The sequence below is a fragment of the Impatiens glandulifera genome, chromosome 1 (assembly GCF_907164915.1).
Source record: "Impatiens glandulifera chromosome 1, dImpGla2.1, whole genome shotgun sequence".
Classification (NCBI taxonomy): Eukaryota; Viridiplantae; Streptophyta; class Magnoliopsida; order Ericales; family Balsaminaceae; genus Impatiens; species Impatiens glandulifera.
The window spans coordinates 96214864-96228531 of record NC_061862.1 but is presented as its reverse complement, the minus strand read 5'-3'; the positions used below and the strand labels follow the sequence as shown (position 1 = coordinate 96228531).

Sequence of the window (13668 nt, the reverse complement as noted above, 5' to 3'; positions counted from 1 at the left end):
GTATATGGTAGAACCCGCAGAAGCGTTGAAGAGTTATGGAAAGATATTGTATCGGATTACAGCGCCCTCGCGGGAACGTGGAGAAGAATTCCAAGCACGGAGCAGAACTGAAATATCTGTAGAAAATGAATTTATCGTTTTTAAACTCACTAGAATTGAAAACATTGTAATTAGATAATTCATTTACGTTTTTAGTTTTTTAGTTTTTATTTAGAATGTTATAACCTTCAAAATCATTCTAGGCCTGTCTAGCATGATCTCTTAAACTCATGGTTTTTTTCCCATTTTGGGAATTTTTAATGAAATGACGCTAAGTCGTTAAAAAAAGTATCTTAACAAATCTATTAATGATATACCCATTGCATGATAAGGTTAGTATTGAATCATATATATACTTCTAATATTTATTAATGATACTGAATGGTGTAGTAAAAATGAATGGATAATTTATACTAGTCAATTAAATTTTCATTATCTACCAACCCAACCACTCACAAACAATGCCGAGCTCTCCTCAAATAAGATTTAATTATTTGAATTGAATGTTACCAAAATAACCAAGGCCTGTTGTAATATGATCCATAAATGCAGGGACAGGGACAAATAATGGACTGCATTTGGCAGTCCAATAATTTCAAATTAATTCAATTTTTTATACTCTAAAATTTAATTCATTAATTAAAATAATAAAATATTATATATATATATATATATTTATATATATATATTTATATTAACTCTTTATTAAAGTTGTTAAAGAAATTGAACCCGAAACTCAAACCATTTTTTCTCTTAATTTTTTTTTCTATTGGAATTAAAAAGTGAGATTAATTTTATTTTTATCCGGTATTAAATATACGATTGAATTTGTTAGAAGAAAATTAAAGTGGAAAATATATGAATAAGTTGACTTTTTTTAATAAATTATGCTACAAAAATGTTTTTTAATCAGATTTTTAACAACTAAGTTTTATCTTCAGAATGATGGTGATAACCTTTGATGTTTATTAATATTCAATGTTAAAGATATTATGTTTGCTGATATTTATAAGAAACTGAAGTATCCTATAAAAGATCTTGCAAAGGCAAGTTAATTTTAGTCTCAAAATTGCACAAAATATCAAAATACTTATTTAAGCCAAGAAAACATTTATTTCATATAATTATTTTTTTAAAGAGCTATATAGGAGTTGGAACTGCTAGGAGTGGGTTAGCCCTATGCAAAGTGATTCCAAATTTCTCTTCCACTTCCACGTCCAAGTTCTCCTGTTTAATATCACCCTCATTCTTCCAACCAAATGAATTAATCAACGAACCTAACATTGTCGAAAGGATTCTCATCGCCATGGATAAACCAGGGCAAATCCTCCGTCCAGCTCCAAAAGGAATCAATTCAAAGTCCTGACCACGGACATCAATTTTGGAATCAATAAACCTCTCGGGTTTAAATTGCATGGGGCTCTCCCAGATATCGGGGTCTCGACCTATTGCCCAAACGTTAACCAACACTTGTGCATCCTTTGGGATTTTGTAACCACATACATTAACTTCTGCATAAACTTGGCGAGGGATAAGAAATGGGACTGACGGGTGCATTCTCATAGTTTCTTTTATAATCGCTTGCAAATAGGGTAATTTGTCAATATCGGACTCTTCTACTTGCTTACCATCACCAACAACTTGCTTAAGCTCGTTTTTCGCATTTTCCATGACCGTTTTGTGTCGCAATAATTCTGTCATTGCCCACTCAAGTGTACTTGAGGTAGTATCTGTCCCAGCGACAAAAATATCCTGTGATATTGCAAAGTTTCAATAACCAATAAACAAATATAATTCATTTAAAATTTTTATACCAATGCCCAATAACAACAGAATCCAATTTAAAATATTTAATTCACATTATACTCAGATTTGTTTTTCACAAATATATCTAATAAATAAAATGAATAAGCTCAAGGATATACACAAAGTCAACATCAACATGGCAATTCTCCAAAAGTTAAAACTACACCTAACTTTGATAGCTACTATATATATATATTCATTGTTTCTTAAATGTATCATTAATTAATTGTTGTTTTGTTAATTTAGATTCCATTCATACTCATTTTTTTTTTATGAGAAATCGATGTAAAATAAATGGATAAAGAGAGATTACCAACCATACACATTTGCACTAACTGATCTCTATCGACTTCGTTGGTATTCTCTTGAGAAATCTTGAGGAGCACATCCATCGCGTCGCTTTCGGAAATATCCCTCAAGAAGGTTTTCATCACCATCTTCTTGTCAATCATTTTACCGAATAAACTCGTCACCTTCAAGTAATATAATGACATACGTCCGCGTATCCTCTGCGGATCGATAGAGCGTAGCGCCGGAAAATAGTCAACCATGTTGGGTTTTCCGGCCTCCAATGTAATGTTCCAAACCAACTCCTTAAAGTCACGAGCCTCGTCCCGTTCGGAGTCGGCCAAATCAACCGAGAAAAGAGTGTTGGACAACACATTCAACGATGAAAGGAAGGCTGCCCGACCAACGTTCACCGTCTTGCCTTCGTGACAACATTTTCGGACGTAGGTCATGAGCTCCTCCACCTTTTTACGTCGGACGTGTTGTGTGGAATCAAGTACTCGGCCTGAGAATATATGGGTGTAAGAGAGCCTCCTCAAGCTCCGCCAACGGTCGTTTACAGGTTGAAAAATAATAGAGAGCTTGTGTGCATCGTGTCCACGAACAGCGTCCGGAATGAACCTATTGGAAAAGGAAATGTCCTGTTTTTGTAGGACTTCTTGTGCCATTGTGGGTGATGAAATTACTATGGTAGTCAATTGACCTAACTTTATGGACATAATTGGACCATATGTTTGGGCTAATCGTGTTAGTGATCGGTGGGGCTTGTTTCCTAGCTGAAAGAAGTTCCCGATGATTGGCAACGAGATGGGACCCGGTGGGAGACGTTGGGTCGACGATCGACCTCGCCGGACGAGTGCGAGGAGGAGTTGAAGCAATGCCAAAGGAAGAAGGAAACATAAAAACCCTTTCAAAAGTTCCATTTGTTATCTCTCTAAGTTCAACCTCCTATTTATTGTATATAATGAAATTTAAGAAGACTTAAGAAATGGACATTTATAAACAAAGGAAGCTATATGTGGTGTTTGTATATTATTTTCTTTATTTCATCTTTATTTATTTATTTTTTAAAATATTTTGGAATTTCGTCAAAAAAAAAAAAAAAAAACATTTTTTTGATAAAAAAAAAATAAGTTATTAGTTTTTAATTTTTTATAATATCTCTATATCATTAAATTTAATAAAAGTAAAGTAAGATAATTTAATATTTAAGTAAATGAAATGACTTTTTTTTAATGGTTAGAATGATAGTGCAGTTATAAAAGATAAAAATCTAAAAAGTTGAGTAAAATCCTTACAAAAATATCAAACAAGTTTTGGAACTTCTTATGTTATTATTTTAGGGTTTATTGATTTTTCTTTAATTTTAAGATAAAATTAACATTAATCAAATATTATTTTATTCTCTCTTATCAAATATATATATATATATATATATATATATATATATATTAACTAAAATATTATATATTTAAAGAAATTATTTTATCATTATTTATAATATCCTTTGAAAAAATTGTCAAAAAATACTTATCTACTCAAAATTATCGTCACTAAATATTTTTAAATAAATGTAAATCGAACTAGTACTGAAACATAAAAAAATCTTATTAGATAAAAAAAAAAGTTTTTAAAGATTTTAATTTGTTGAATAATATTTGACAACAAAAAAACTAAAAAGAAAATAATAATAATAATTTTCTATTTTCACTAATTTATATATATATTTATTCTCTCTCATAATATATTTATATACATATTTTTTATATTTATATACATTATATATATTTATATTTGTATTTTCTTTCTCATAATAAATTTATTTACCATTTAAAAAAATAATTTAAAGACTAAAAAGTAAGTTATCAAGTAATTCGAGAATCACTTAAATATTATAGAGACGTTATATAAAAAAGAATATAAAATTTAATAAAAATCCTTAAAAAAACTTAGATCAAACTAGGTTTTAGAAGGTAAGATTGGTGAATTAATTAATGGGAGAATTATTAAATTTATCTATAAATTTGTAATATTTTTAAAATTTATCTATCATTTTAAAAAAATTATGTTGTCTATTTATATATATATATATATATATATTTAAAATTTGATGAGAGGATGAAAATAGATTAAATCCTTAATTAACTTTGTTTTGTTTTTGTACACATTTTTTTTTATCCCCTCTTATAATATTTTTTTAATCTAATCCTTGCAATTTCATTTCAAATCCACCTACTAAACCACTTGCCAACACATTACAACAATAATAAAATTTATAATTATTTAACATATAAAAAAATTGTATATGTTTTATTTATAATATAAACTTAAAAATAATTCATTACTTTATTTTAATTTATAAAATATAAGAAGTTATATATATTTATTAATAAATATATATATATTTATTATTTTGAAAATATTAAAATGTATTTATGATTGTTATTAGGTTGTAATCATAAGTTAGGTTATTGTAAAATTTATAACTATCTTTCTTGTCCAGAACTAGCCCCAATGTTTGAGATGCCCAGCCTAAAAAAACATGATTTTTAATTGTTAAAAAAAATGATAAAATAATAAGTTTGGTGACGTTTGAACTCATGACAAAAGGATAATTTTATGTTTTCTTCCCAAACAACTAGTCTAGACTTGTATATGTTCAAAAACATATAAAAATTTATTTTTAATTTTATTTAATGGTCTGCCCTAACCCGGTGGTTTGCTGGGCTTGCTGGACTTGCCCCAGGACCCGACCCGACTAACTTATACATTTCTACAGGGTTATTCTTTCAATCAAGCAATTACGGTGACATCCGACCTTAATTATATAGAACACTATTTTTATTTCATTTTTAAATGTCACTGATATGCTACCGGGCGGGCGTGCGGATTGGAGGGTGCGGGTGCGTTTACCATCAATTTGTCTACCTCAGAAAATTCCTTTTACTATCATTTCCATCATTTTGAGAAATTATTTTAATATCATTTCCATATTTTGGGAAATTCTAATGTGACACAGCTATATCATATTATAAATAAAAAATTGATTAAACTATATACAAATATTTTTTAATATTATATATATTATAATATATTGAAAAAGCATATTATTATTAAGAAATAAAAATAAACTCTTTTAAAATATGAAGAATAAATAAATATATTTATTATTATATATTAATTATGTTTATTAGTGCCCGGGACAGAAATGGTGAGATCGGAGCGGTGTCGAGGTAGGGACACAAATACCATCCAATTCTATTTTTGGTCAAATCAGGAAAAAATTTCCCTAACAAATTAGTTCGGATTAAAAACCGCGAGACATAATATAATTAACATCCTCGTATATGTCACCATAATTTTCATGTCAATCAGGTTAATTATGAAATAATAAAAAGAAATTCAAACTTTTAAAAAAGAAAATTACATTTTGAAACAATTAAGAAAAAAAAAATAAAGGAAAGGAATTCAAAATTTCAAGCTCCATTATCCTAAGAACTCAAATCTAACTTGAATTTGAAACCTTTTAATAAATGTGAAAACTTTAATTATCATGTCCTATATTTTAACAACAGCTGAAAAAGTAAACAAAACTCATCTACAAGTACGTACTGGCTCTATCCATCATAAATTTAACGCACATGGTATAAATATTTAGTTTCGGATCCTTAATTTTAGGTTTCCTTTTCATATTTTGATTGTAATTAACAATTAATGCAATGAATTCATTGCTGCTAATCATAAACCAGACAAGAAATCTAAGTGCTAGATGATTTGATGAAATAGGTAGCTAGTGTAATTATAGAGGTAAACAAAATAATGAAATTATCTATCACCATTGGATTGGACTTAATATTCAAATTTACTATTTATTATTTCATACATCATTAAATTATATAATAATAATAATAATAATAATAATAATAATAATAATAATAATAATGCTTAATTTGATTTTTTTAGTTTATCGGATAAAGTGAGGTTAATTTGAATATATATATATATATATAAAAGAGTAATGAATATTTGAATCGAATTGTGGACTAACTCATATAAATTTGTAACAATTAAAAATAAAATTTAAAATATTATAGATATATTTTGAACTTACAATTTAAAAAATTCAATAATTATGTGTGACTGTGATGTGATAGAGATATAAGAGGCTAATTGTTAACGAAGAGACCGATTATCATATAACATGGTCATGTGTGAATGACATCGTCCATCAATCTCACTTCTTTCATGTCTTCAACATTCTCGATTATCAACTATTGTAAGTCAATTGTTATTGATTTATCTTTCTTACAAACTTTATAGACACATGACACTCTACCTAGCCTTCCTCGGACAAATTTCTCCGGTCGGCTAAGTCGGCAGTGAACAATGAGCTTGGCCTAATCATCAATAATGAAGATCTTAAAAAACATGAACCACAAATTGTGAGAAGATCATAAATAAACCCTAAAATTTTTAAGGTGTTTTAAGAAATTAAAAAACTAAGGATCTTCCGGCTTTTTAAATATAAAATAATTAAATGAGGAGTATATGGAATATCTCTAAATAATGCATCAAAAATTATTTTTTCTAAATGATTTGATATAAATAAGAGTAAGAATAAAAAATATTCTCTGGTATATCGCATTTAATTTGTCACCTTATTACACGATCGACACAGGCGACACGACACAGCATGAATTGCACGGTGGCACGATAGGCACATACGTTACGACACGATCGGCACAAGCGATACAATATTGTCTTGCGCTGAAAGTCATCAAATTAGTATGGGTGAGCATAATTTGGGTTTACCCAAACCCAACCCTAACCCAAACCAAAAATATTAATTTGGGTTGGTTAATATGGGTTGGGTTGTGTATGGGTTGAGTTGAGTATGAGTTAGGTTTAATTTGGGTTGGGTTAGGGTTACCCATATTACCCAAATTATATAAATTTAATTTAATTCTTTATTATTAATCCAATATAAACTAATCATTTTCCAACTTTAAGTCGAACATGTTTTTGACATGTTTAACACATTTTTCACACATTTAACACATTTTTCACACGTTTATGACGTTTTTAATATTCTTAACACGTTTTCACACTTATAACACGTTTTTCACACGTTTAACACATTTTTCACACGTTTAACACATTTTTAATATTTTAAACACATTTTCACACTTATAACACGTTTTTCACACGTTTAACACGTTTTCATGTTTTGACACGTTTAACACGTTTTTGACATATTTAACACGTTTTCACACTAATAACACGTTTTTCACGTTTTTATCACGTTTAACACGTTTTTGACATGTTTAATACGTTTAACATGTTTTTGATAAGTTTAACACATTTTTTACGTTTTTGGCACGTTTAACACGTTTTTAACATATTTAATACGTTAACACGGTTTTAATAAGTTTAACACGGTTTTCACATTTTTGGCACGTTTAACATGTTTTTGACATTTTAATACATTTTTGATATGTTTAACACATTTTCACTCGTTTAACACATTTTCACACGTTTAACACGTTTTCACACGTTTAACATGTTTTTCATATTTTTGGCATATTTAACACGTTTTTGACATATTTGACATGTTTTTCACATTTTTGGCATGTTTAACACATTTTTAACATGTTAAACACGTTTTTGACATGTTAAACACGTTTAACACGTTTTTGCCTCATCTTACATATTTTTAGCACATTTAACATATTTTGGTACGTTTAACATGTTTTTCACGTTTTGGCAGGTTTTCACATTTTTGGCACGTTAAACACGTTTTTGACATTTTAACACGTTTAACACATTTTTGCACATTTAAGTATTTAACACATTTTTGACATGTCTAACATGTTTTTTTGCATGTTAACACATTTTGATAAGTTTTAACACGTTTTTGGCATGTTTAACACGTTTTTCACGTTTTTGGCACGTTTAACACGTTTTTCACGTTTTGGCACGTCAAACGTGTGAAAAACGTATTAAACGTGTCAGAAATGTGACTAACATGTTAAACGTGTCAAAAACGTGTTAAAAGTGTCAAAATATGCCAAAACATGAAAAACATGTCAAAACGTGCCAAAAACGTGAAAACATGTTAAACGTGTCAAAACGTGTTTTTTTTTGGGAAAAGTGTCAAAACGTGTTAACCGTGCCAAAAACATGAAAAACATGTCAAAATGTGTTAAATGTGTCATAATCATGAAAAACATGTCAAAAACATGTTTAACGTTTTAAACATGTCAAAACATGACAATAGTGTCCAGCATGTCAAAATGTGTTAAACGTGTCAAAAACGTGTTAAACGTGCCAAAACGTGAAAAACATGTCGGAAATGTAAAAAACGTGTTAAAACGTATTAAACGTGTCAAAAACGTGGGAAACGTGTCAAAACGTGTTAAACGTGCCAAAACGTGAAAAACGTGTCAAAAATATGAAAAACTTGTTAAACATGTCAAAACGTGTTAAACGTGCCAAAAACGTGAAAAACGTGTCAAAATGTGGAAAACGTGTCAAAACGTGCCAAAAACGTGAAAAACGTGTTAAACGTGTCAAAAATGTGAAAAATTTGTTAAACGTGTCAAAACGTGCAAAACACGTAAAAACATGTCAAAATGTGTTACATGTGCCATAATCGTGACAAACGTGTCAAACGTGTCAAAAATGTGTTAAATATATCAAAACATGAAAATAGTGTCAAACATGTCAAAATGTGTTAAACGTGCCAAAAACATGTTAAACATGTCAAAAACATGTTAAACATGTCAAAAACATGTTAAACGTGTGAAAAACGTATTAAACGTTGAAAACGTGTCAAAACATGTTAAACGTGCCAAAAACGTGAAAAACGTGTTAAAAGTGTCAGTAATGTGAAAAACATGTTAAACGTGTCAAAACTTGTTGAAGGTGTCAAAAACGTGAAAAATGTGTCAAAATGTGTTAAATGTGTCATTATCGTGAAAAATGTGTCAAACGTGTCAAAAACGTGTTAAACATGCCATAAACATAAAAACGTGTTTAACTTATCAAAATGTGTTAAACGTGCCAAAAACGTGTTAAACGTGTCAAAAACGTGTGAAAAACGTATTAAACATGTCAAAAACATGAAAAACGTGTTAAACATTTCAAAACGTGTCAAAACCTGAAAATGTGGAAAACGTGTTAAACATGTTAAAAACGTGTTAAACGAATAAAAATATGTTAAATAAGTCAAATAAATGTTAAATGAAAAAATAAAAATAAAATAATTTGGGTAACCCAACCCATACTCAACCCAACCCATACCCAACCCATATTAGTAAATATGGGTTGAATTATGGGTTGGGTAAATTTAATTTGGGTTGAATGTGGGTTGGGTAATACGGGTTGGGTTTACCCGTTTGCTCACCCCTACAAATCAGCGTCGAAATCACCTTTGATCAAAGGAAACGCGATCGGCACAGGCGGCACGGAACGATCGGCACGGACAACACAATATTGTCCTGTGCTGTAAGTGATCTGTAAATATTGCTTGTCTAGGGTTTCTCTTGCATTTGTAAGCGGCTGGAGTTTGTCATCGATTGCGGTTTATCTGTGATCATCTCTTAGATTTTCTACAATTACTCTGTTTCTGCCATCATGGGTAAAGGGAATATCAAAAATAATAAATCTATATAAGTTAAGGAGTTTGTGCTGGAAGGAATTAAGAAAACAACAATCAAAGAAATTGAAAAAATTGTTGAAGAATTTAATAAATAACAACAAGATAATAATACAAGTAAGGATCTGCTCCAATTGTTCCTGGAAAAAAATTTCTGTAGAAAATAATGCAGAAAAATAGGGGATAATGAAGAAGTTTGGAAGATACAAGCTAATCTGTTTGGGCTCAGAAATCAGATTACAAAGCTTCTTATGCATGTCAAAAGATGAGAAATTATTATTAATAAGGAGAAAGTACAACATATTATAATTTAACTCAACATCCATTATCTTTAAGACTGGAATCTACTAAAAATGAAGTATATAAAGAAATTGTTTAATAGTCAGTTGCTATAATGAAGAAGCTGACGAAGGTTCCAAAATCCAAGTCATATATTATCAAGAACAACTCGACATGAAAAACTAATGAAGTCTGGAAGAACAAAAATGCAAAAAAGGCAGAAGATCATGTCTATAAAGGGAAATCTACTTGGACAATACATAGATAAAAGTGGAGGTACTGAATTTTCTATTTGAATTTAAATTGCCTATTGAAGTAGAGGAAAATTGTATAAAAGAATGGGGAAATGTAATTGTGGGAAACTACATAGGAAAAAAACAAAGTATCTTTCTCAATTATTAAAAATGCACTGTTGAAGCAATTGGAAGGAAAAAGGGCTGAAGAAGATTTCAGTAAATGTCAATGATCTATATTTTCTTAAATTCAAGAAGGGTTATAATCTAGAGGATATTCTAGGAAATTAGAATACATATATATGATCCAACTGTATGAAGTTGAAAAAATGGTCTGAAGACTTGAACTTATTGAGTAAGCCAAAAGAAACTTGACATGTATGGTTCAAGATTTGGAATATAGTTGCACATATGTATAATTCTGAAGCCCTTAGTCATTTTGCAAGTTTGTTAGGTAGATCATTATACATAGACCCAATTGTTGAAGGGGGATAACACTTATTGTTTTCTAGAATTAGCATTTAGGTACATCTTAGAAACACACTACCGAATAGTATGGCAGTAGTAGACAGAAAAGAAAAACCTACTAGCATGGAAATCACTTATGAGTTGAGGCCATACAGATGCTCTTTCTACAATACCTTCCAACATGCAAGCCCAAATTGTGATTTGAAAATTCATAAAGGCCAGAAAGTAAAGATACAGGAAAATGAAACAGAGGTGCCTATTATCAAAATTCAAAATATGGTTAAAGAACATGAAACAAAAGATAAAGAAAATTATGTACAAGAAGAAAGTAGTACGAAGAAGGAGGTGGAACCTCAACCTAATCATGTTGAAGAGAGAGTTGAGGAATCTCAATCAAATCAAGTTGAAGTGGTTATTGATGAAAACAGAGAGGAAGATAATTAGGCTAATAAAGAGAAAAAAGAGAGTTTCGAGGTTGATATAGAGGAATCTAAAGTTGCTGAGGATTCCAAAGCTAAAGCTGAAAGAAATAAAGACAATAATCTTGAAATTCAAGTTGAGAACAACAAGGTGAAGAACTCAAAAATCCTGAAGAATAATTCTTTCTATCAAATTAGAACGGGTTCATATAAAGAAAGAAGTCAAAATGAGAATATGCAATATTCATCATCCTCTTTAGTTCATCTCTATTTCATTGCAAGAGGAAGGGGAAGGGGAAGACAACCTGTTGAAACATCAGGTTGGTATGGAAATAAAAATCCCGATTGGGATAATTAGGATTTGATACAGTTTATAATATTTGTTTTGTAATATCTGTTTCTTGTATGTTTGATTGTTACTAATTAGTTTTTTTAAAGTAATTTGATTGTCATCTTTTAATCATATTTAGAGTTTGTTTAGTTTTGATTCTTAACCCTCCCACTTTTGGTATTTTAATGAAATGGGTTTAACAATTTTCTAAAAAAATTGTCACCTTATCAAAAATGTCAAACAATTTTTTTTATTCGTTTGTCAGATTGACAAAACCATGTCATATGAAAATATTATAATATAATTGGTGATTGTACCAACATCATCCAAAATTTTAATTTATAATATTGGTGATTGTGAGAAAAAATTCACTTTTGTATTTTTAAATACTAATTGAAATTAAAAACAGTTGAATTGTGTTTAAATCATGAACTCACCTAATTTTGATAATTTAGCTTAAATAATCAAAAAGGAAAAAATTGTTAAATTAAGGTCTTAATTGATTTAGGATAATTAACATACTTGATTTTGATGATTGATGAAATAGTTTTGATAATGAATGGATAAAACTAAGGATATATATATATATAATTGTTAGTCATATCAATTATATAAATATTTATTTAAATATCAACATCTTAAGTGGTGTAGTGGTAAATACTCTTGTTTGTCACGCGGGTGACCCGGGTTCAAATCTCACCAAGTGCAAATTAATAAATGGATTTTTGTTATTTCAGGCACAGCTCAAAGTCAAAGATAAGTGAAGATAAGTGAGTAGACGTCTCAAAGTCTGGAGAAACGCGAGTAGACGATATCTAACTTCATAAGATGGGCGTCTAAGTAGACGACGTCTAGACAACTGGCCACAGAGTCCTCTAGATAGCTGGCAGCATATCTCAACTAATGAACGACTGGAGAAACGCGAGTAGACGATATCTAACTTCATAAGATGGGCGTCTAAGTAGACGACGTCTAGACAACTGGCCACAGAGTCCTCTAGATAGCTGGCAGCATATCTCAACTAATGAACGACTGCCATGTACGTTGTTATTCAAATTGCTCGCACTGTACTATTTCAGTACACCATGATCTCAAGAATATATTTCTTTTGTACTATCCAGTACATCATGGCGTACATCCAACGGAAAGAGGACACGTGTCCATAAAGAAGATTTGACTGTTGCTACAATTCAGCATACCATGAAAAAGATTTGACCGTTGCTACAATTCATCATAAGAAGTATTCAGAGTATAACGACAATTCACTCATTCACTCTCACTCATGGAATCTTCTAGACTATTCATTGTATCACTAGATTGCAATTGATTTCTTGAATCAACTTACTCTTTGTACCTATTTTATTCTCAAGTGTATTATATAATTCACTATGTGAAGCTGAGAGATAATTTACTGGACTACCTAATAGTCATTAATAGTGCGTTGTAAGTTGAACAGAGGGTATTCTGTTCAACAGTGTATGTGTTAGGAGTTCAAATAAGCGGTTAATTAAGTCTTGGGTTGTCTTGGGTTTCTGACTAGGTTTGTGCAGCTGCTATATAAATCAAAATCTTCTAGTGAATATCCTTCCTGTTGAGGAACAATGGGTGACGTATGAGTTTTTATCTCCGAACACCCATAAGAACTCCTTGTGTTATTTCCTTTCCGCTCATTGCATTCTTTCATTTGACGCTTCAAATCCAACAAGTTGTTTCGCACTTGAATTCGTTCAAGAGCTTGCGAAGATTCGCGAAGAATAGAAACAGATCTTAATCCTTGACATGATTAATATAGAAACGAAAGTTGAAAGTTGTTAACTGTAGTTAGACCCCATCTCTATAGTCAACACCGATCCTAACAAAAACGATTAACCAAACTTTTTTGATACCATTACCTGATATGGATATAAGACGTGAAGAAGATAGTAACAAATATCTTTTCAAGGAATTGATTTGCATCAAAGACTATATTTAATCCTTATAGGCTATGTCTTACTAGTACCAGATTTTGGCAAACAAAAATAGATTTCACAAAATTTATTAATGGAGCATCATAATGACCAAATGTCCATACTTCCTCAATTCTCCTTTGTCTAAGCCAGATGCCTCCATGTCAATGGAGGTTACTTTGTGGCCAACGGGCTCGAGTAA

At 30.2% G+C, this 13668-nt stretch overlaps 1 protein-coding gene across 1 annotated transcript; it reads right to left on the bottom strand.

The window, feature by feature from the left end:
- Window positions 1-1063: 1063 nt before the first annotated feature.
- On the bottom strand, window positions 1064-3056 carry LOC124922406 (geraniol 8-hydroxylase-like). The gene is made up of 2 exons (XM_047463138.1): window positions 2163-3056; window positions 1064-1791 (listed from the first exon to the last, which is right to left on the bottom strand). Exons 1-2 carry the CDS (start codon window positions 3054-3056, stop codon window positions 1180-1182), a joined length of 1506 nt encoding a protein of 501 aa, XP_047319094.1. The 3' UTR covers window positions 1064-1179.
- Window positions 3057-13668: the final 10612 nt, after the last annotated feature.

Coding starts and splice junctions, on each gene's coding strand:
- LOC124922406 (XM_047463138.1), bottom strand. CDS start 3,056: ATGGAACTTTTGAAAGGGTTTTTATGTTTCCTTCTTCCTTTGGCATTG. Junction 1,792..2,162: donor AGTTAGTGCAAATGTGTATG/GTTGGTAATCTC, acceptor GCAATATCACAG/GATATTTTTGTCGCTGGGAC.